This window comes from Aethalodelphis obliquidens, unplaced genomic scaffold, assembly GCF_003676395.1.
Source record: "Aethalodelphis obliquidens isolate GAN/ISIS:26980383/991018 unplaced genomic scaffold, ASM367639v1 scaffold7, whole genome shotgun sequence".
Lineage (NCBI taxonomy): Eukaryota > Metazoa > Chordata > Mammalia > Artiodactyla > Delphinidae > Aethalodelphis > Aethalodelphis obliquidens.
This window is the reverse complement of record NW_020837951.1, coordinates 11,826,770-11,846,876: the sequence shown is the minus strand read 5'-3', so window position 1 is coordinate 11,846,876 and position 20,107 is coordinate 11,826,770. Positions and strand designations below refer to the sequence as shown.

Below are 20,107 nucleotides of genomic sequence, written 5' to 3'. Positions count from 1 at the left end.
TTTAATACCAAAAGTTTCTTATTGGTTCATTTCCCTCAATCACAAGTGAAAATGTAACTAAACTGAGCGGTCATTCAACAAGCAAGCAACTGTTTGAGTATGGAAAACATACTAAAGGAGCTCCAAACTCTCCAGCTCCTGAGGCTCACACTGCAGACTAAGTACAAAAGCTGTTTAAAACCTGCTTCAAAGGGAAGAGAAAGGTGACATCTGAGAATAAACTGAGTGCCACAGATCTCATTAAACCTTACAAAGAGAGCCCTGTATTTGAAAGACAAGGAATGCGAATCTCAGAAAAAGTGATTAATTGCTCAAGTTCACAGAGAGAGTAAAATGGCAAAGCCGAGATTCAAACTCAAGTTGGTCTGACCATAACACTCAAGTTCTTTATATAATTACAGCTGCTTCCCAATTTCAGAAAAGAGAGAGGTCAAAATTAGAGAGGTCAAGCAAGGCAACCTGCAAGTGTGACTTCAGCAGAGTCGTGATTTGGTTAAATAGAAAAAAAGGTCATTCTAGCTGGAGGCAAAGAATCAGCAGAGTTGGGCCCAAGTCAGCAGAGTGGGGAATGAACTAGAGAAAGGAGAAGGGACAGAAGTAAATTGTGGCAGTGGAAACAAGACAGGAAGTTATAAATAACCCAGCCACGGCTCAGTGCCTGACACTCCTTAGAGATTCAGTAAACGTTAAATCAATGAAAAACTATAAGGGTGGTACAAGTATAGAAAGAAAGAAAAAGCATTTTGAAGGAAGTGAACCAAGTATGGAATTATTTGATATTAAGAATAGAGTCTAGGGCTTCCCTGGTGGCGCAGTGGTAGACAGTCCGCCTGCCGATGCAGGGGACACAGGTTCGTGCCCCGGTCCAGGAAGATCCCACATGCCGCAGAGCGGCTAGGCCCGTGAGCCATGGCCGCTGAGCCTGCGCGTCCGGAGCCTGTGCTCCGCAACGGGAGAGGCCACAACAGTGAGAGGCCCGTGTACCGCAAAAAAAAAAAGAACAGAGTCTCATCTTTGATTCTTTTTTCTTCTATATCCCTGTTCTTTCATCTTCTCATTCTCCCAAATCTAGTAACAGTTTTTTAATTGCCCCTCTGTAATCACCCTCAAACCCCTGCCTTCAAACTAGCTTATTTTCAGGCTCTTACTACCTCTTACCTAGACCACCTCAATAACTTCCTCTCCACTGGCCTTACTAAAACTAACCCCTACCATCTATCTCAGCTACTGTATGTACACAGTATGTTGCAACCAGAACAGTCTTCCAAAAGCACCACATGGATGGAACTCTGCCTGTTATTTTCCTGGTATTCCACTGAACACTTAGACATGAGCATATTGGGAGGCAATTGAGGAGACAGCATGACTTCCTGCTTCGAATCCCAGCTCTGCCACTTACTGTGTGACATTGGACAAATTACAAATTACTTGACTCTTTTGAGCCTGCCTTCTCATTTGTAGAAAAGAAATAATACCTTCCTCAGAGTGGTACTGAGAATGTCATTTAATTAGTGTAAGTAATGAACTTAGCCCAGAGCCTGGCATATATTAATAGCTCAATATTCCTTAAACAGTCCCTATATTTTCTCATACCTAGATCTTTGCTGAGATTTATTTCTTCTTCCACTTCCACTGCCTGACAAAACCCTACTCATCCTCTGGACCTACTGCAAACGCTACCTCCCTCATAAAGTTTTTTCTGATCCCCCGAACCAGCATATAGTCTCTCCCTGCTCTGTATTTTCACATTTTTGTCACAGATACGTGAAGTAAAGATGCTAAGAAAACTGGATCGGGAGTCCGACAGACTTGAATGTGAATCCTGACTCCACCACACACTCATTCACTGACCTTAAGCAAGTTAAAGTTTGTTAATGATTCTGAGTTCCTGTTTTTTCATAAGTAGTGGAAATCTCTTAAGTAAAATGGGGGTGGAGAAGGGGGATAACAATAATAGAGACTAGCAGGTTTGTTGTAAAATAATGTGAAAAGTAATCTGGTACAGTAATTGGCACTCAATAAATGGCAGACATTCTTAACTAGCCATTATTAGCTTGCTTATTAAATTCCATATCATAATTATGATATACTTGGTCTTATCATGTACAAGACAGCATGACTGAGCAGAGAAACTAAGTCCTAATTCAGTTCTGAATTTTAATAATGAATTTGAATATGACGTATTATAACGCAAGTGACCCAGATACAGGGAACTAATTAAAATTAAGCTAATATTCCTAAAATACAAATAGTGTAAACTTATTCAATTTATTTGACTTGTGAGTCAGCTTGCAAAGAGGTAAGGTAACAGCACACAGGTTAAAGCTGCCTACCAGTCTCTGGCAATAGGAGGTGCTTAGTAAATATAAGCTAGCTTTCCCCATCTCTATGCCCTCTGTAGTGCTTAGCATACTCCAGGAGCATAATACGTATCTATGACCAGAACACACCTCTGTCCTTGGACGCCTCTGTTCTAAGGACACGATCGTTCTGCACTCCTTGAGTTCTACCACATGGGAAGAACCATACACAAGTGCTCAACCCCGGAATGTTCCACAAACTGGAAACACTTTACAGAGACAATTGATAGCCTGCACACAGAGCACTCTATTTAAAGATCCAAACAAAGCACGGAGTATGTTATCTTTTAAAAACCTTGAATACTCAGTGACCTGATCCCGTTAAGCAGAAGTCTACTGGAGCACTTTCCAAAGGTCTGCTCAGCCTTGACAGCAAACAGAAGATGTATTTAGAAGGCCTGAACTTCACTGAAAAATAAAACTCCACTTAGAAATAGTAAAAATAGCATATTTTATATGTATTTTACCACAATAAAAAAAAAGTTTTTAAAAGGGTATAAACACATTCCAACGTGCAATTTAAATATGTAATGTGGTAACTCACTGGCGGTCCAGTGGTTAGGACTCAGCATGTTCACTGCCATGGCTGGAGTTCAATCCCTGGTCCACGAACTAAGACCATGAAAACCACACAGCGTGGCCAATCAGTCAATCAATAAATAAGGAATGCACGACGATTTCACCTGCACAGGGACTGGGACTTAACTTGCACTGGGAATGGGCTAGATTACTGGATGATACTACTAATTACCAAGAACCCCCAAATTTGACAGTATCTTTTTTAAAGCCATCATATGCAAGAAAAAGTGAATTACTGCCAAGAAACTTCTAGCTGACACGTCCCTGACTAGATACAATGTATATATTACCTGTAAAAAGCTAACAAAGTCAAGAAAATACATTCTTCAGCTAAAAACTGATACTGATTTTCTTTCATCTGAAGATGGAAAGGTTACACTATCACTCAGTTAAAGATATCAATTTATTACTACCTTCCCACTATTAACTACTTATCACAGATTTAGAATTGAAAGCCTGAGAAAAAATTCTGTAACTTCTATCCTCAATTTACCAGTTGCAGCCAAAGTAATGTTCTTAATCCTATTAATACAATAGAGTCAAATGAGCTACATTTTTTGAAGTAAACCATACAATTATTCCAATCATAGTGACATTGCTCAAAACAATAACTCTAAGTTTAGCAAGGCATAAAAAGTTTCCTAGTTATCATTCAGCTTCATCTCATTAATCTCTTACTGTTGTTGCAGCACTGGGAATACTGTGCTATAATTGTTGAAGGGTCTGGCTCCCATTAGGCCTTCATTCATTCCACAAATACCCAATGAGCATTTACTATATGCAAGATACTGTACTGGATCCTGGAAATCAACAAGGCAGATACAGTCATAAAAACCTTTACAGTATATTCTCCTGCACTCTCTCTTCTACACCAGGATTTTTAAATACCTGACAAAAATGACATTCTATGATTTTCCCAGAGACCAAAAACACTACTATTTATTTCTGAATTTAGGAGGCTAAACCAACACATGAAAAAGATGACATAGCATAACCTCCAAAAAAGAGAAGTTTTTTTTAAAAGGGCTTGGTGCTTGCTCCCTCGAAAGGCATCCTGAACAGGTCTATCTTCTTTTTCTGGTCTAATCATTATTCCTTTCTTGCTTTCCCTGCAAATTTAACTCAGAAAAATTCCACAAACATTTACTTCCTTGTTTACAGTCATATAAATGAGAGAACCCAAAGAACACCAAACAGCAAATGTAACCCAGTGGGACGGGACCCTGGGCATTACAGGACAGCACCACAAATGTCAGGTCACACTCACTTGGAATAGGAGTCTACAGCCTCATCCTTCTTCACTTCTGTCTCACCCTCTGCTTTTGTGCCTTTATTTGTTTCATCCAGCCAATCCGAGACATGTTTAAGAGCACACTCAACAGTAGACACCATATTCTGAACAGCTTCAAGTTCCTCCGGAGACGGATAAATTGTTGAATGTTTCACCATAACATGGCGATCATCATTGGCAAAAGATCTAATAGATCTCTGTCAGAAGGTGAAAGGAAACTATTACTTCAATAAAAGAAATGTTACCTGAAAAGGATGACTTACAAATATATTTAAGTCAAGTCATAGCATTAATTGTCAAACTGCTGTGAAACAGTTAACACTGAGGCAATGAAAAACTGCTCAAGAAAGGAAGTAAAACCCCATCCTGCCAAACTCCACACCAGAAAATTAGAGATCTTTCATTCATATTTTGGAAGAGTTCACCCAAGTTACATTCAGTATTATGTATATGCCACATTTTAGCTCAATCTATGTGTTTTCAATACCACGTCAAAAAAGGTCATCCATATCACACATCATCTACAAGAAACAAGATACTTCCTAGCTTCGACAGAGTATCTAGAAATGCATGTGGGTGACTCATGATACCCAGTCACTCCTTTCCAAACTCCTGGACACTTCTGCATCTAGAAAAATTGAGATTTTGTAACATAGTAATAACACATAATACAAAGTTATATGTGAACAAGATAGTAAAACTATGGACCACATTAGAATATTATTTATTATTTGGCATTCAAACTTTGGTGTGCAGCTTTAATTTTTTAAATAGATTAGTAGGAGATATTCCAAATTCCAGAATGGGGAAAATACATATTGTAAAAGAATTAATTTTCCAAACTAATTTACAAATGTATTCACATTCTCAATCAAAATCCCCTCAAGATAGATTTTAATACTCAACAAAAATAATTTTAAAGCTCATTTTGGGTGGGGGGAGGGAAGTCATGAGTGTATCAAGAACTATTCTACAAAGGTGGATGGGTGGTACCATTATGCTAAAATATCAAAAATGTTAAAAGCAATAATTAAAATGACATGCTGGCCCAGAAATCAGTGGAACAGATTACAGCCTAGAAACAGAATGAATTTCATGAAAATTTAATAGAGTAGATCCTTCACACTCATGAGTCACACATCCAAAAACCTTTGAATATTTCCAAATTTACAGATACCATAAAGACACTTGTACCAGTACAGAGCAAAATGAACAAGGAAAACTTGGTGAGTTTCCATAAAGCCAAAAGTATTTGACTTAAAGGGTGGCTACAGTGCCCTAACTTACATGAAATTATGTGCTAGCAGACAGGAAATATTTTGTTTTAAAGTCTTTACTGCAAATTAATATATTTGCAATGCTTTATCAGTCTTTTTTGTTTTTGTTTGAATGTCAATGTTTTAAAATCAGATTAATTTGGACACTAGTAAATTAATACTACAGTATCATTGTCCCCTACAAAATGAAGCTATAACTAAAAAGGTAAGTAATCCTTTGAAACCCTCAATTATTACATAATAAAAGTTACTAAAATCAATCATGAAGCTTTCCTTTTTTCTAGACAAAAGCCAATCTCTGTCTAGATTTCTTTCTTGCTCTCAAAGTCCATGACCAGTTTTCCAACTGGAGAAGTCTTTTGCTACAAAGAAAAAAACTTTTTAACCACTTCATGAGATTTACTTATATATCCCAAAATAAGTTAACAAGAAAACAAAAGAGCCATGTAACAAATTGGAGATGCTAGGTTGTTCTAGGGATTATAACTTATTGATAGTTAACTTGCTCTTTAAAGAAAAAATTCCACTAATATTTTAGTTCTCGATGGTGGGGGAAAAATTGTTAACTTGAGATTTTCTCTGTTTTATGATGAGTTACTAAGTTACTAAATTAAGTTACTCAGTCCTACACACTGGCCACACCTTAGGAAAATTACATACTGCTACCTAACACAAACCTTTGGCCTTTCTCTCACAAAAAACATAAGACTGCCAATGTTAAACCCAAGAATCTACTGGATGTGATAGGACAAGCATCATGAAACAGTGATGAAAGAACTGAATGAATGGTATTACCACGCCCCAAAAAAAAAGCTACCTTATTTACCCAAATAAGCTCCACATTGATTTTAAGTATTAAAAAATTAATTGGAAGAACTATGCAGAAACAAAGTTCTCTTTCAAACCTGAGATCTAAGGCAAAACTGGAAAACACCTACTGACCAATTAAACTACGTAAACACAAAATTTCTACACCAGACATCTAAAGCTACATTTAAGATGAATAAACTAGGAAAGGAATTTTCATCAACTATGGCAAGTAACACATATAAAACATTTCTTTAAGTTCGAAGAATATCAAGACTATAGTAGATAAATAAGCTGAAAAGGCAAATAATTTATATGGGAAGAAACACAAGTTACAGTGTCATTTTTCACATCTCACCATAAACGTAAATGACAGAGAAAATCCCAAGTTAACATTTTTTCCCCACCATCCAGAACTAAAATATTAGTAGAATTCCTTCTTTAAAGAGTAAGTCAACTAAGTTATAACCTCTAAAACAAATTTTTTAAAAATCAAATGTCATTTAAAGAAATACCATCAGACTTGCTAAACAACATATTTCAAACATACTGATGATTAATATTTTTGTGCTTTTTCCCTCACTTACAACATCTTTTTAAAGCCTTTTCTCACTTATGGAAAAATTCACACAGCATCCTCCAGAACCAAAACATGAGGAGAAAAATATTCAGCACATTTTACCAATTAAAAAGTTAGGGACCAGATGTTATGACCTCATCTAACATCTCAAATTCAATTTAAGTATTAACTTTCCACAAAAAGCAAGGTTTCCATGATATTCAGTTCAGTGCCCTCAATACACTCAACACCTGACCCTATTATTTTAAAATTAAAAGCATGTGAAAAAAGGTGTCTTTTTGAGTTAAATACTCACACATTTTATAAACTCCAAACCCTTCATATCATTACTTAAAGGACTGGTTCAGGATTTTTAATTTCCATGGGAAAAAACCTGAATTTCAGGTAGAAAGCTAGAGAAAAATTACATAATTTCAAGTTCAAGGTCACCTTAGCCATTTGTATCAGTTTGCTAATGCCAGTTTTATTAGAAAATATTATTTATGAGCATTCCCTCCTTTGTATTTAATAATTTACGGCCTGCAGGCTCATGGGGCTCCATCTTGTGGTTTAAAGGGCTCGTAATAAATCTGAACTCATTTGCTTTGCTTAAATAGTAGAATGCCATCTTTAGCTGATACACTGGAGCAAAAAATTACCACCACTTTTTTTCACTTGCCCTCACTGTTAACGGTTTCAACTTCAAGCGACTGAGATCTTTGGTAACTAAATTAAGGAAACATAAATAATAACCTACCATGGTTTTCTACAGTATTTTAGCTTCTTCTTCCGATCCTTTTCCCTCTTTCTTGTCGTCTTCACTAGACACTGTTTTCTGTGACAGTACCTCCTCATAAGCCTGAGTCCCCTGACAGCTCAGAGTCAATACGGCAAAGGTGTTTGAAGACTTGTTCTCTAGAATACACCTGCAAAAGAAAAAGAAAAACAACTTTTCAAAAATGCTTATTTAGAATTAGTTTCATATCAGAGTGTGGAACCCATAAACGTGTTATTGACAAAAATGAAACAATCTTTATAGAGGAAAATTACTTCATTTTAAACAAAAAGCTAATACATCCTTTGAAGGCGTGGGCCCAAGAGCCTAAGTGATATGGCCAGAAAAATAACCCTCCTGGTAGCCATAATGTGGCAGCTGGCTGACTTGCACTCAATGAGATGAATACATTAACAGACAGAGATTCATTAAAGAAGTACAACCAGAAAAAGTAATACTACTACTGGTGGCAAAAATGTTGCAATTAACCATGAGATTTTCAATAGAAACTGGCATTAGTCAGACCTATCTGAAAAGTAGATAAGACACCTGAAAATATAACACTGTTGATTGTAACCATGAAGCTTTTCCATTTGATACTGCCATCAGATTTACAGCAAATGTTGGAACCACGTTTCATCTTTAATCATTTTAGGCCTAAAATTCAGAATGCTTTTTTGGCTCTGCTCCCCTAACCCCCAAGAGACCCTACTTCCCTCTCAACCTATATGCACTGTTATGCCAGACTCCTGAATATTCACTAAATCCTGATTTCATTACCCATGAATGACTCTCACCAGAATCCCACAGTATATTTCTGCCCAGAGGCCTAAACACCATTCTATTACCCCTTTGTTCCACTTTTATAAGATTTTATTCCAGATAAGGTAAAAAATAAGCTTTTCTGAGCACTGAAGTCCTTATATAAGCCCAGTGGTAAAAAAACAAAAAAACTAGAGAGAGACCATTAAAATAGAACATATGCCTTACATGGTTATCAGGAGTAACACACACCACAGGATATGTAAACACCCACAAAGAAAGAGCTCCCTCTTCATCTCAATATCTTTCCTTTAAATTCTCCCTTAAATAATGAAACCCCCTTTTACTTTTATTTATTTATTTTTTTGCAGTATGCGGGCCTCTCACTGTTGTGGCCTTTCCCGTTGTGGAGCACAGGCTCCGGACGCACAGGCTCAGCGGCCATGGCTCACGGGCCTAGCCGCTCCGCGGCATGTGGGATCTTCCCGGACCAGGGCACGAACCTGTGTCCCCTGCATCGGCAGGTGGACTCTCAACCACTGCGCCACCAGGGAAGCCCCCCCCTTTTACTTCTATCTACAATTATTTCCTATCAGTTGCTCTCTTAAAGAAAAAAATCCTTTTTGAATTCTTGGGACCAGGAAAGTTAAAGGTGACATTTAACTCTCCCCAATACTACAAATGAAAAAACAGACCCACATTTACAGTCAAATGATACTCAGTTGTGACCTACATGCAACACTATTCATATCTTATAATAACCAACTTCCCTGACTCTGACTTAACAAAATCCACCTGAAATAAGCTAGTGAAGATTGATTTTTTTAAAATTATGTAACAACGAATAGATAGAACTTACGTTGATTACTACACATATCAAATCAAGGTAAGGAGGGAACACATAATGCTGCAATTCATAAGGTCCTTTTATATAACAAAGCTAAGAAACAAACTAAAACATGATCCCATGGTAAGAGATATCTCAAAGATCCTCCTGTCACTAAAATTATACCTTTTGTATAAAGATCGCACTATACAATTTAGAGTCTTTGGCACTTCCCATTCCCAACCCTACTCCATTCTAGAAGATTCAACCATTCAGTACTTAGCTGTGAATCCTGCAGCCAAAGATTGCTGCACTGATGAGAACTGAACTAAACTGCTCACAGGTGAGAACTGAAAACAAAGTCCACAAGCTGCTCGCTATAAAAAGGTAAAACCAATAAGTCAAACATATTAAGAAAGTTGACTGAAAGCAGAAAAAGAGGGAAGAATGTTAAGTAAAAGCTGATGTAGTGGAGAAACAGTGGATCACCAATAGCACTTTTCAGTCATCAGTATGGAGAGTAACCACCCTACCTATACATCAAGAAGCTCTGGGCTCATTCTTGCCGCTTTTATTCAACATAGTTTTGGAAGTCCTAGCCACAGCAATCAGTGAATAAAAAGAAATAAAAGAAATCCAAACTGGAAAGGAAGTAAAACCGTCCCTGTTTGCAGATGACATGATACTATATATGGAAACCCCTAAACATATCACCAGAAAACTACTAAAGCTCATCAGTGAATTTGGTAAAGTTGCAGGATACAAAATTAATACGGAAATCTGTTGCATTCCTATACACTAACAATGAAGTAACAAAAAGAGAAATTAAGGAAACAACCCCATTTACCGTCACATCAAAAAGAATAAAATACCTAGGAATAAATCTACCTAAGAAGGCAAAAGACCTGTACTCTGAGAACTACAAGACACTGATGACAGAAACTGAAGATGACACAAACAGAAAGATATACCATGTTCTTGGATTGGAAGAATCAATACTATTAAAATGGCCATACTACCCAAGGCAATCTACAGACTCAATACAATTCCTATCAAATTACCAATGGCATTTTCCACAGAACAAAAAATTTTTTAATTTGTATGGAAACACAAAAGACCCCGAATAGCCAAAACAATCTTGAGAAAGAACAGAGCTGGAAGAATCAAGTTCCCTGGCTTCCGACTATGCTACAAAGCTACAGTAATCAAAACAGTATGGTACTGCCACAAAAACAGACGCATAGATCAATGGAACAGGGTAGACAGCCCAGAAATAAACCCACGCACTTATGGTCAGCTAATGTATGACAAAGGAGGCAAGAATATTCAATGGAGAAAAGACAGTCTCTTCAGTAAGTGGTGCTGGGAAAACTGGACAGCTGCATGTAAAACAATAAAATTAGAACATTCTCTAACACCATACACAAAAATAAACTCAAAATGGATTAAAGACCTGTATATAAGACTGGATACTATAAAACTCCTAGAGGAAAACATAGGCAGAACGCTCTTTGACATAAATTGCAGCAATGTTTTTTTGGATCCGTCTTCTGAAGTAAAGGAAATAAAAGCAAAAATAAACAAATGGGACCTAGTTAAACTTAAAAGCTTTTGCATAGCAAAGGAGACCATCGACCAAACGAAAAGACAACCTACTGAATGGGAGAGAATATTTGCAAACCATATGATGGATAAGGTGTTAATAACCAACATATGTAAATGGCTCACACAACTCAATATCAAATAAACAACCCAATTTAAAAGCGGCAGAAGAAATGAATAGACATTTTTCTAAAGAGGAAATGCAGATGGCCAACAGGCACATGAAAAGATGCTCAACAGAGCTAATCATCAGTGAAATGCAAATCAAAACCACAATGAGATATCATCTCACACCTGTCAGAATGGCTATCATAACAAAGAACACAAATAACAAATGTTGGCGAGGACGTGGAGAAAAGGGACCCCTCAAACACTGTTGGAGGGAATGTAAACTGGTGCAGCCACTGTGGAAAACAGTGTAAAGGTTTCTCAAAAAACTAAAAATAGAACTACCTTATGACCCAGCAATTCCAGTCCTGGGAATACATCTAAAAAAACCCAAAAACACTAATTCGAAAAGATACACACACCCGAATGTTCATAGCAGAATTATTTACAATTGCCAAGATATGGAAGCAACGTAAGTGTCCACCAACAGATGAATGGATAAAGAAGATGTGGTATATATGTACTCGGCTGGCCAAAAGGTTCGTCTGGTTTTTTCCCATAAGACGGCTCTAGTAGCACTTAGTTGTCTTTAACTTCATTCAAAACAATTTTGTTAGATTGTATGCGACAGCTGTCACATCAGCTTGCATTTAAAAAAAGACTTAAGGAGACACAGGTTTGAGCCCTGGTCCCAGAGGATCCCACATGCCGTAGAACAACTAAGCCTGTGTGCCACAACTACTGAGACTACACTCTGAGAAGCTCATGCACTGCAACAAAGAGTAGCCCCCGCTCTCCACAACTAGAGAAAGCCCACACGCAGCAGTGAAGACCCAACGCAGCCAATAAATAAATAATTTAAAAAATTAAAAACACTTGGAGTTTTAAATAAAGACTTATCAAAATGGGTGAATTTTGTGTAGCCATTTTAATACTGAAGATGGAAGAAAAAAGCAACATTTTTAGCATATTATGCTTTATTATTTCAAGAAAGGTAAAAACGCACTGAAACGCAAAAAAGAAAAAAGATTTGTGCACTGTATGGAAAAGGTGCTGTGACTGATCAAACGTGTCAGAGTGGTTTGCAAAGTTTCGTGCTGGAGATTTCTTGCTGGACGATGCTCCACGGTCAGGTAGACCAGTTGAAGTTGATAGTGATCAAATCGAAACAATACTTGAGAACAGTGAACATTATACCACATGGGAGATAGCGGACATACTCAAAGTACCCAAATCAAGCGCTGAAAATCATTTGCACCAGCTTGGTTATGCTCATCACTTTGATGTTTGGGTTCCACATAGGTTAAGCGAAAAAAACCTTCTTGACCGTATTTCTGCAGCAATTCTCTACTTAAACATAATGAAAACGTTCCGTTTTTAAAACAAATGTGATGGGTGATGAAAAGTGGATACTGTACAATAATGTGGAATGGAAGAGATCATGGGGCAAGTGAGATGAACCACCACCAACCACACCAAAGAAGGCGATGTTGTGTATATGGAAGGGAGTCCTCTATTATGAGCTCCTTCTGGAAAACCAAATGATTAATTCCAACAAGTACTGCTCCCAATTAGACCAACTGAAAGCGGCACTTGACGAAAAGTGTCCAGAATTAGTCAACAGAAAACGCATAATCTTCCATCAGGATAACACAAGACTGCATGTTTCTTTCATGACCAGGCAAAAACTGTTACTGTTTGGCTGGGAAGTTCTGATTCATCTACCATACCCATCAGACATTGAATCTTCGGATTTCCATTTATTTTGGTCTTCACAAAATTCTCTTAATGGAAAAAAATTTCAATTCCCTGGAAGACGATAAAAGGCACCTGGAACAGTTCTTTGCTCAAAAATACAAAATTAAAAAAAAAAAAATACGAAATTTTTGGGAAGATGGAATTATGAATTTGCCTGAAAAATGGCAGAAGGTAGTGGAACGAAATGGTGAATATGTTGTTCAATAAAGTTCTTGGTGAAAGTGAAAAATGTGTCTTTTATTTTTACTTAAAAATCGAAGGAACTTTTTGGCCAACCCAATACAATGGACTACTACTCAGCCATAAAAAAGAACAAAATTTTGCCCTTTGTTGCAACATGGATGGACTTAGAGGGCATTATGCTAAGTGAAATAAGTCAGAAAGAGAAAGACAAATACTGTATGATATCACTTATATGTGGAATCTAAAAAATACAACAAACTAGTGAACACAACACAAAAAGAAGCAGACTCACAGATACAGAGAATAAACTAGTGGTTACTGGCAGGGGGTGGGGGGACAAAACAGTGGTGGGGGAGTAGGAGATACAAACTATTGGGTATAAGTTACAAACTATTGGGTATAAGATAGGCCACAAGGATGTACTGTACAACACGGGGAATATAGCCAATATTTTGTAATAACTGTAAATGGAGTGTAGCCTTTTAAAATTGTATAAAAAATTAAATTTTTTTTTAAAAAAGCAGCTCTGGGAACTTCAGGGTATTATAGCATAGTGCAATAATTCATGATATCATCTCAGAATCATAATCTGTCGATGCTGTAAAAGGAACTTAGAAATCATCTGGTCCAATTCCACCTACCCCTCAGTTTAAAGTGAACTACAATCAGAGATATTCAAGAAGTCACACAACTAATCAGGGACAAAGCGTGGTCCAAAACCTAAGTCATAGCCCAATGATTTTTCCCTACTATATCTGACTGAAAAAAAAAAAAAGTTATATTTGGTAGACTGTGAGCTGATAGAAACTGCAACACATTTTTAAAGAGTTTCTCTCTAAAAAAGTGATTAACTTAGTGGATAAAATTCTGGCCTTGAAATTTTAAAAAAGACTCAACTTCACCATTTAATAGCTCTGTGACCTTAGAAAGTTATGTGACTCAAAATCACTTAATTTCCTTGGGTCTCAGTTTCCTTAACCTATACAGTGAGAAAATATTCCACTACTAATTAACAGCTAACAGTTATGGGACTCACATTCTGTACCAGGCACTGTTCTAAGAGCTTTTGATATATTAATTCATTTAATCCTCACAACAATCTTTTTTTTTTAATTTATTTGGCTGCATCGGGTCCCAGTTGCGGCACGCGGGATCTTCATTGCAGCATGCAGGTTGTGGTGCGTGGGCTCCAGAGCGCACAGGCTCAGTAGCTGTGGTGCACGGGCTTAGATGTCCTGTGGCATGTGGGATCTTAGTTCCCCAACAAGGGACTGAACCCGAGTCCCCTGCATTGGAAGGTAGATTCGTAACCACTGGACCACCAGGGAAGTCCCACAACAATCTTAATATCTCCACTTAACATATAAGGAAGCTAGAGCATAAAGAGACAATATAATCTAATTAAAATCACAAAGCAAAAGTACATACCAGAGCTAAGATTCAAACCAAGGCAATCCCTTTCCATAATATTTTTGCTCTAAAGGCACTTACACTTATGTTAGTGGATAAACTTTAGCTCTTTCAACAAATATGTCTATGTGAATTACAAAGGCCATATAGGACACCGGCTTTGGAGTCAGGTCTAGATTCAACTACCAACTTCGTTGCCACTTCACTTCTCTTAGCCAGAGCTTCCTCACCTGTGCAATGAGGTGAACAGTATTTACTTCAAACTAAATGAGACAGGTTGTTAAAAATACTTAAAAGTATTTGGCATATAGTATATGCTCAATATATGGCTTCAGAAGGGAAAAAAACCTCAAGTATCAAATAAAATGTTTTGCTTATATATCAGATATACGTTCTCTGATATATATATCAGATATATATTTCTCTGAAAAACAGAGCTCAGAAAAACATTAGCTGTGTTCTACTTATTAAGTAAGAGTAGTTGTATGCAGAGGGTGGAGTGTGTACATATGGGCATGTGTGTGCCTGTGTATCACTTTTTTTATTAACTACTATTTTTTTCAATTAATAGACATTGTTTTTTTAGAGCAGCCTTAGGTTTACAGAAAGATTGAGTGGGAAATAGAAGAATCCCATATACCACTTCTTCCTAACACACACACAGTTTCCCCTATTATTAACATCTTGCATTAGTGTGGTACATTTGTTACAACTAATGAACCAATGTTAATACAATATTATTAACTAAAGACCACAGTTTACATCAGGGTCCATTCTTTGTGTTATACCTTCTCTGAGTCTTGACAAAAGGATTATGACATGCACCCACCATTACAGAATCATCCAGAACAGTTTCACTGCCCTAAAAATCCCAGGCTCCACCTATTTGACCCTCCCTCTTCCAAATGTCACATAGTTGAAATCATACAGTATGTAGTCTTTTCACTAAGCAATATGCACTTAAGATTCCTCCATGCCGGGACTTCCTTGGTGGAGCAGTGGTTAAGAATCTGCCTGCCAAAGGCAGGGGACACGGGTTCGAGCCCTGGTCCAGGAAGATGCCGCAGGGCAACTAAGCTCGTGCACCACAACTACTGAGCCTGCGATCTAGAGCCCGCGCTCTAGAGCCCACGTGCCACAACTACTGGAGCCCACGTGCCTAGAGCCCATGCTCAGCAACAAGAGAAGCCACCGCAATGAGAAACCTGCGCACTGCAACGAGGAGTAGCCCCCGCTCACCACAACCAGAGAAAGCCTGCGCACAGCAACAAAGACCCAACGCAGCCATAAATTAAATAAATATTTTTAAAAAAAGATTCCTCCATGTCATTTCTTTTTATCACTGAAAAATATTCCACTGTCTGGATATACCACAGTTTGTTTATCCATTCACCTATCAAGTTTTGGCAATTATGAATAAAGCTGCTGTAAACATTCGTGTGCAGGTTTTCAACCCATTTGGGTAAATACCAAGGAGTATGACCACAGGATCATATGGTGAAACTATGTTTAGTTTTGTAAGAAACTTCCAGACTGTCTTTCATCCAAAGTAGCTGTACCATTTTGCATTCCCACCAGGAAAGAATGAGAGTTCCTGCTGCTCCACATCCTCATCAGCATTTGGTGCTGTCCAAGTTTGGGTCTTCAGCCATTCTAATAGGTGTGTAATGGTATCTCACTATCATCTGAAATTGAAATTCCTTGATGACGTATGATGTTGAGCATCTTTTCATATGCTTATTTGCCATGTGTATACCTTCTTTAGTGAGGTGTCTGTTCAGGTCTTCTGCCCTTTTTTAATTGGGTTGTCTGTTTAATTTTATGACTTCTTTGTATATTTTGGATACCAGTCCTTTATCTGATATGTGTTTTGCGAAGATTTTCTCCCAGTCTGGTACTTGTCTTCTCATCCTCTTAAGAGTGTCTTTCGGGCTTCCCTGGTGGCGCAGTGGTTGGGGGTCCACCTGCCGATGCAGGGGACGCGGGTTCGTGCCCCGGTCCAGGAAGATCCCACATGCCGTGGAGCGGCTGGGCCCGTGAGCCATGGCCACTGAGCCTGCACGTCCGGAGCCTGTGCTCCGCAACGGGAGAGGCCACAACAGTGAGAGGCCCATGTACCGCAAAAAAATAAATAAAATAAATAAATAAATAAATAAAAAAGAGTGTCTTTCATAAAACAGAAGTTTTTAGTTTTAATGAATCCCAGCTTATCAAATTTTTCTTTCATGGATCATATTTTTGGTGGCGTTGTATGTCCTTTTTAACTAACCTTTAAAGGTGAAAGCTTTAGATGTCAGGCTACCCAGCCCACAAAGCTAGGTTTTTGTAATGTATGAAATCTCAAAACTGGAGAATGACGATGCTTTCTATATTCAAACTATAAAATTTAGTCAAATATTTAGGAATTTTTCTGAAATGCAATTAGGAGAAAATATTAAAAATTAAGGCAAAAAATATTTAAATATACCTACTTTCTTGAAAAATTCCAAATAATGTCTTGTAAACAGTGTGACATAGAATCCAAGAAATTATTTACTCTCAAAATAATAACTGAATAGAAAACTTTAAATTTTGCTAATACTAACATCTGCAACCTCTCCAGAGGAGCTATGTGAAAATCAAATATCCAGGCTCTACTTCTCCATTACAAAAGAACAATCACATGTCCACTATATTACAGATGGGCAAATAAAATTAGAAAAAGATACCTCACTGATACGCCAAAGAGGATTACTTTAAGATAAAGAGATTTACCAGTAAATAGATACTTACTAATTGCCTGTTCTGTAACTTGGTACTGTGCTTGATAGCACAGGGCATATGAAAATGAACCAATTCAGATACATTAAGAGAAGAGCAAATACATATAAATTCAATACTTCCTCCAAATCCCTTCAAATAAACTAAACTTTCCCTACGTGGTGGCATTCAGTTTCTGTACAATACTAATGTGAAAAGAATACTGAATTTCCGTACTTTCCTCAGAAAATTTCCTTTTATTTTCTATATTAAAACGGCACTAGGGGAATGCTAAACTGAAAAACCTTTAAATTACTTATACCTACTCCAAAAATCCAGCTCTTCATCCCTACCCCAAAACACCTATAATGATGGAAAAGCTCAATCCCACCACATCACTTGAAGCCTTGCAACACTGGGCTCAGGCCAAAAGGTCCCTGCTCAATTAAACAATTTAAACAAGGATGGCACAACGGCTGCAGCGCTAACATAAAATGCACTGTACAAGCCGGCTAGGTCAATCAGAATGCTTTCTGAACACTTACTGTCAGTGAGCAGGATGAAAAAGATGTTATCAAGTAACCAATCCAAGGAAGTGGTGACAGGAAACCACATCTCCTCACTGAAAGCACACACACTAGCCCTTCCCCATTCCTGATGGAATAGTGACAGAAGTGAAAGAACTCTATCCACCAGTTAGACAACTCATTTGGTTAAAGAACCAAAATTTAGTGCATCTCAACAAGTCTTTATTGAGAACCTACAATAAGCCAGCCACTGTTCTAGGCACTTAGGATGCATCAGTGAACAAAACAGACAAAAAGCCCTGCTCTTGTGTTTAAGTCCAGAGTTGGGGAAACAACCAAAAAACAGTAAATGTAAAAACAAGTAATTTAAACAGTATGTGAGAAGGTGTGAGGTGCTATGGAAAAGAAAGAGCAGGGGACAGCACACGTACGTGCAGGTACTATACAGAGGAGGGTGCGATTTTAAATAGATGGTCAGTCCTCATGGAGAAGGTGATGCCTGAGCAAACCTTGATGGGGTGAGGGAGTGAGCCATGCAGAGATCTCAGGAACGAGCATTCCTGGCAGGGGACGAAGACTGTGCCTGGTTAGATAGAGGCACAGGAGGCCACTGTGGCTGGACGGCTGGAGTAGGCTGGGTGGGGAGAGAAGGGCAATGAGGACTGAGGGCGGGAGTGAGGAACCACATCATACAGGGCAGAGGTTGGCAAACTTTTTCTTTAAAGGACCAGATAAAAAGTACTTTAGGCTTTTGAGCCATAAGGTCTCTACTACTCAACGCTGCCTTTGTAGTGCAAATGTAGCCATAACACAGTGTGCAAACAAATGGGTGTGGCTGTATTCCAATACAACTTTATTTATGGGCACTGAAATTTCAACTTCATATGATGTTCATGTCACAAAGTATCAGGTTTTTTTTTTTTTAACCATTTAAAAATGTAAAAATCATTCTTAGCCCACAGGTCACACAAAAACAGGCAATGGGTCTTCCCTGGTGGCACAGTGGTTTAAAGTCCACCTGCCGATGCGGGGGACGCGGGTTCGTGCCCCGGTCTGGGAGGATCCCACGTGCTGCGGAGCGGCTGGGTCCATGAGCCATGGCTGCGGAGCCTGTGCGTCCGGAGCCTGTGCTCCACAGCGGGAGGGGTCACAGCGGTGAGAGGCCCGCAAACCGCAAAATAAAAAAATTTAAAAAAAAACAAAACAAAAAACAGGCAATGGATCCAAATGTGGTCCAGGGGCCACCGTTTGTCAATTCCTAAAACAGGAGGTCCTTCTAGTCATCTTAAGGACTATGGCTTTTACTCTGAGTGAGACACGGAACCCTTAGAGGGTTTTGAGCAGAGCACTGACAATATCTGACTCATGTTTTTAAAAGATCACTATGCTTGCTATGTTGAAATACATCGTAGAGAGGGCAAGGGTAGAAGGAAGGAGACCACTAAGAAAGTTTAGCAATCAGAGAATAGATACATTCTGAAGGGAAAGATGGCATGTCCTCCTAGTAGAATGGATGTGGAGTGGGAGCGAGGTGGAGGCGTCAAGATTGACTTCAAGGTTTTTGGCCTGAGCAACTGAGTTAGGGAAGGTGCAGGGAGAGGCGGTTTGGGGATTAAGAACAGGAATTCAGGTTTGGTCATGTTGAGCTGGAGATAATTATTAGATATACAAGTAGGCAACTATAGCATATGAACCTATAGTTTAGAAGAGAGATCTGGATTAGGTTATAAATTTGGTACTTTTCAGCATATAGGTAGTATGCAAAGCCACAAGATCACCAAGGGAGTAGGTGCACCAACGAACAGGAAAAAGAGGCACAACTAGCCAGAGAAGTGCCTGAGAGATACCAGGAAAACGAAGACTGTGCTGTTCTGAGAGCCATGTAAAGAAAACATAAATGAGGCAAACTCTCTGAATTCAAAACAGGAAAAGGGATACAGCATGAGAATGGAAATCCTGAGTTTCAGTCTTTGTTTTACTACTAAAGATGTTTATAACTCAAAGATATAGAAGTCTTGTATACTACTGTGAATAGTTTTGCCATGTTTTACTATTTACAGGAATCTATCTTCTCCTAAACTATTCTATCCCACTTCAGCCCATCTTTGGGGAAAATTTTACTTTGAGAACATCAAGCTCCCCTTCAAAACCTTCAATGATGGGGACTTCCCAGGTGGCGCAGGGGTTAAGACTCCGTGCTCCCAATGCAGGGGGCCTGGGTTCGACCCCTGGTCAGGTAACTAGATCCCACATGAATGCCGCAACTAAGCCTGAGTGCCACAACTAAGGAGCCCACCTGCTGCAACTAAGACCAGTGCAAATTAATTAATTAATTGAAATAAAATAAAGTAATAAATAAAATTTTAAAAAAACTTTCATTGACTACTCAATAGCTTAACTGGCATTCCACTCAAATACTAGGTGTCACCAAGGCCCTCCATAATACAACACGTATTCAATTCTGTCCCTGTCATTTCTCTCATCACTGTAGTTCCAGCCAAAAAGAGAATAATGAATCTTCCCCAGAATACCATACAATGTGCT

General features: G+C 38.4%; 1 protein-coding gene across 8 annotated transcripts in view; it reads right to left on the bottom strand.

Moving 5' to 3' along the window:
* The window catches only part of STRBP (spermatid perinuclear RNA binding protein), a 136,925-nt gene that overhangs the window by 48,932 nt on the left and 67,886 nt on the right, over nucleotides 1–20,107 (bottom strand). For all 8 annotated transcript variants that reach the window (XR_003432508.1, XR_003432509.1, XM_027104924.1 and 5 more), the window contains exons 2-3: nucleotides 7,631–7,799; nucleotides 4,207–4,427 (exon numbers count right to left, since the gene is read on the bottom strand). Coding sequence is in view for 6 of the 8 variants with exons in the window: in XM_027104924.1 (XP_026960725.1) it covers nucleotides 4,207–4,427; nucleotides 7,631–7,633 (224 nt within the window). In the remaining 2 variants the exon portion in view is untranslated. The remainder of the gene's footprint in view (nucleotides 1–4,206; nucleotides 4,428–7,630; nucleotides 7,800–20,107) is intronic.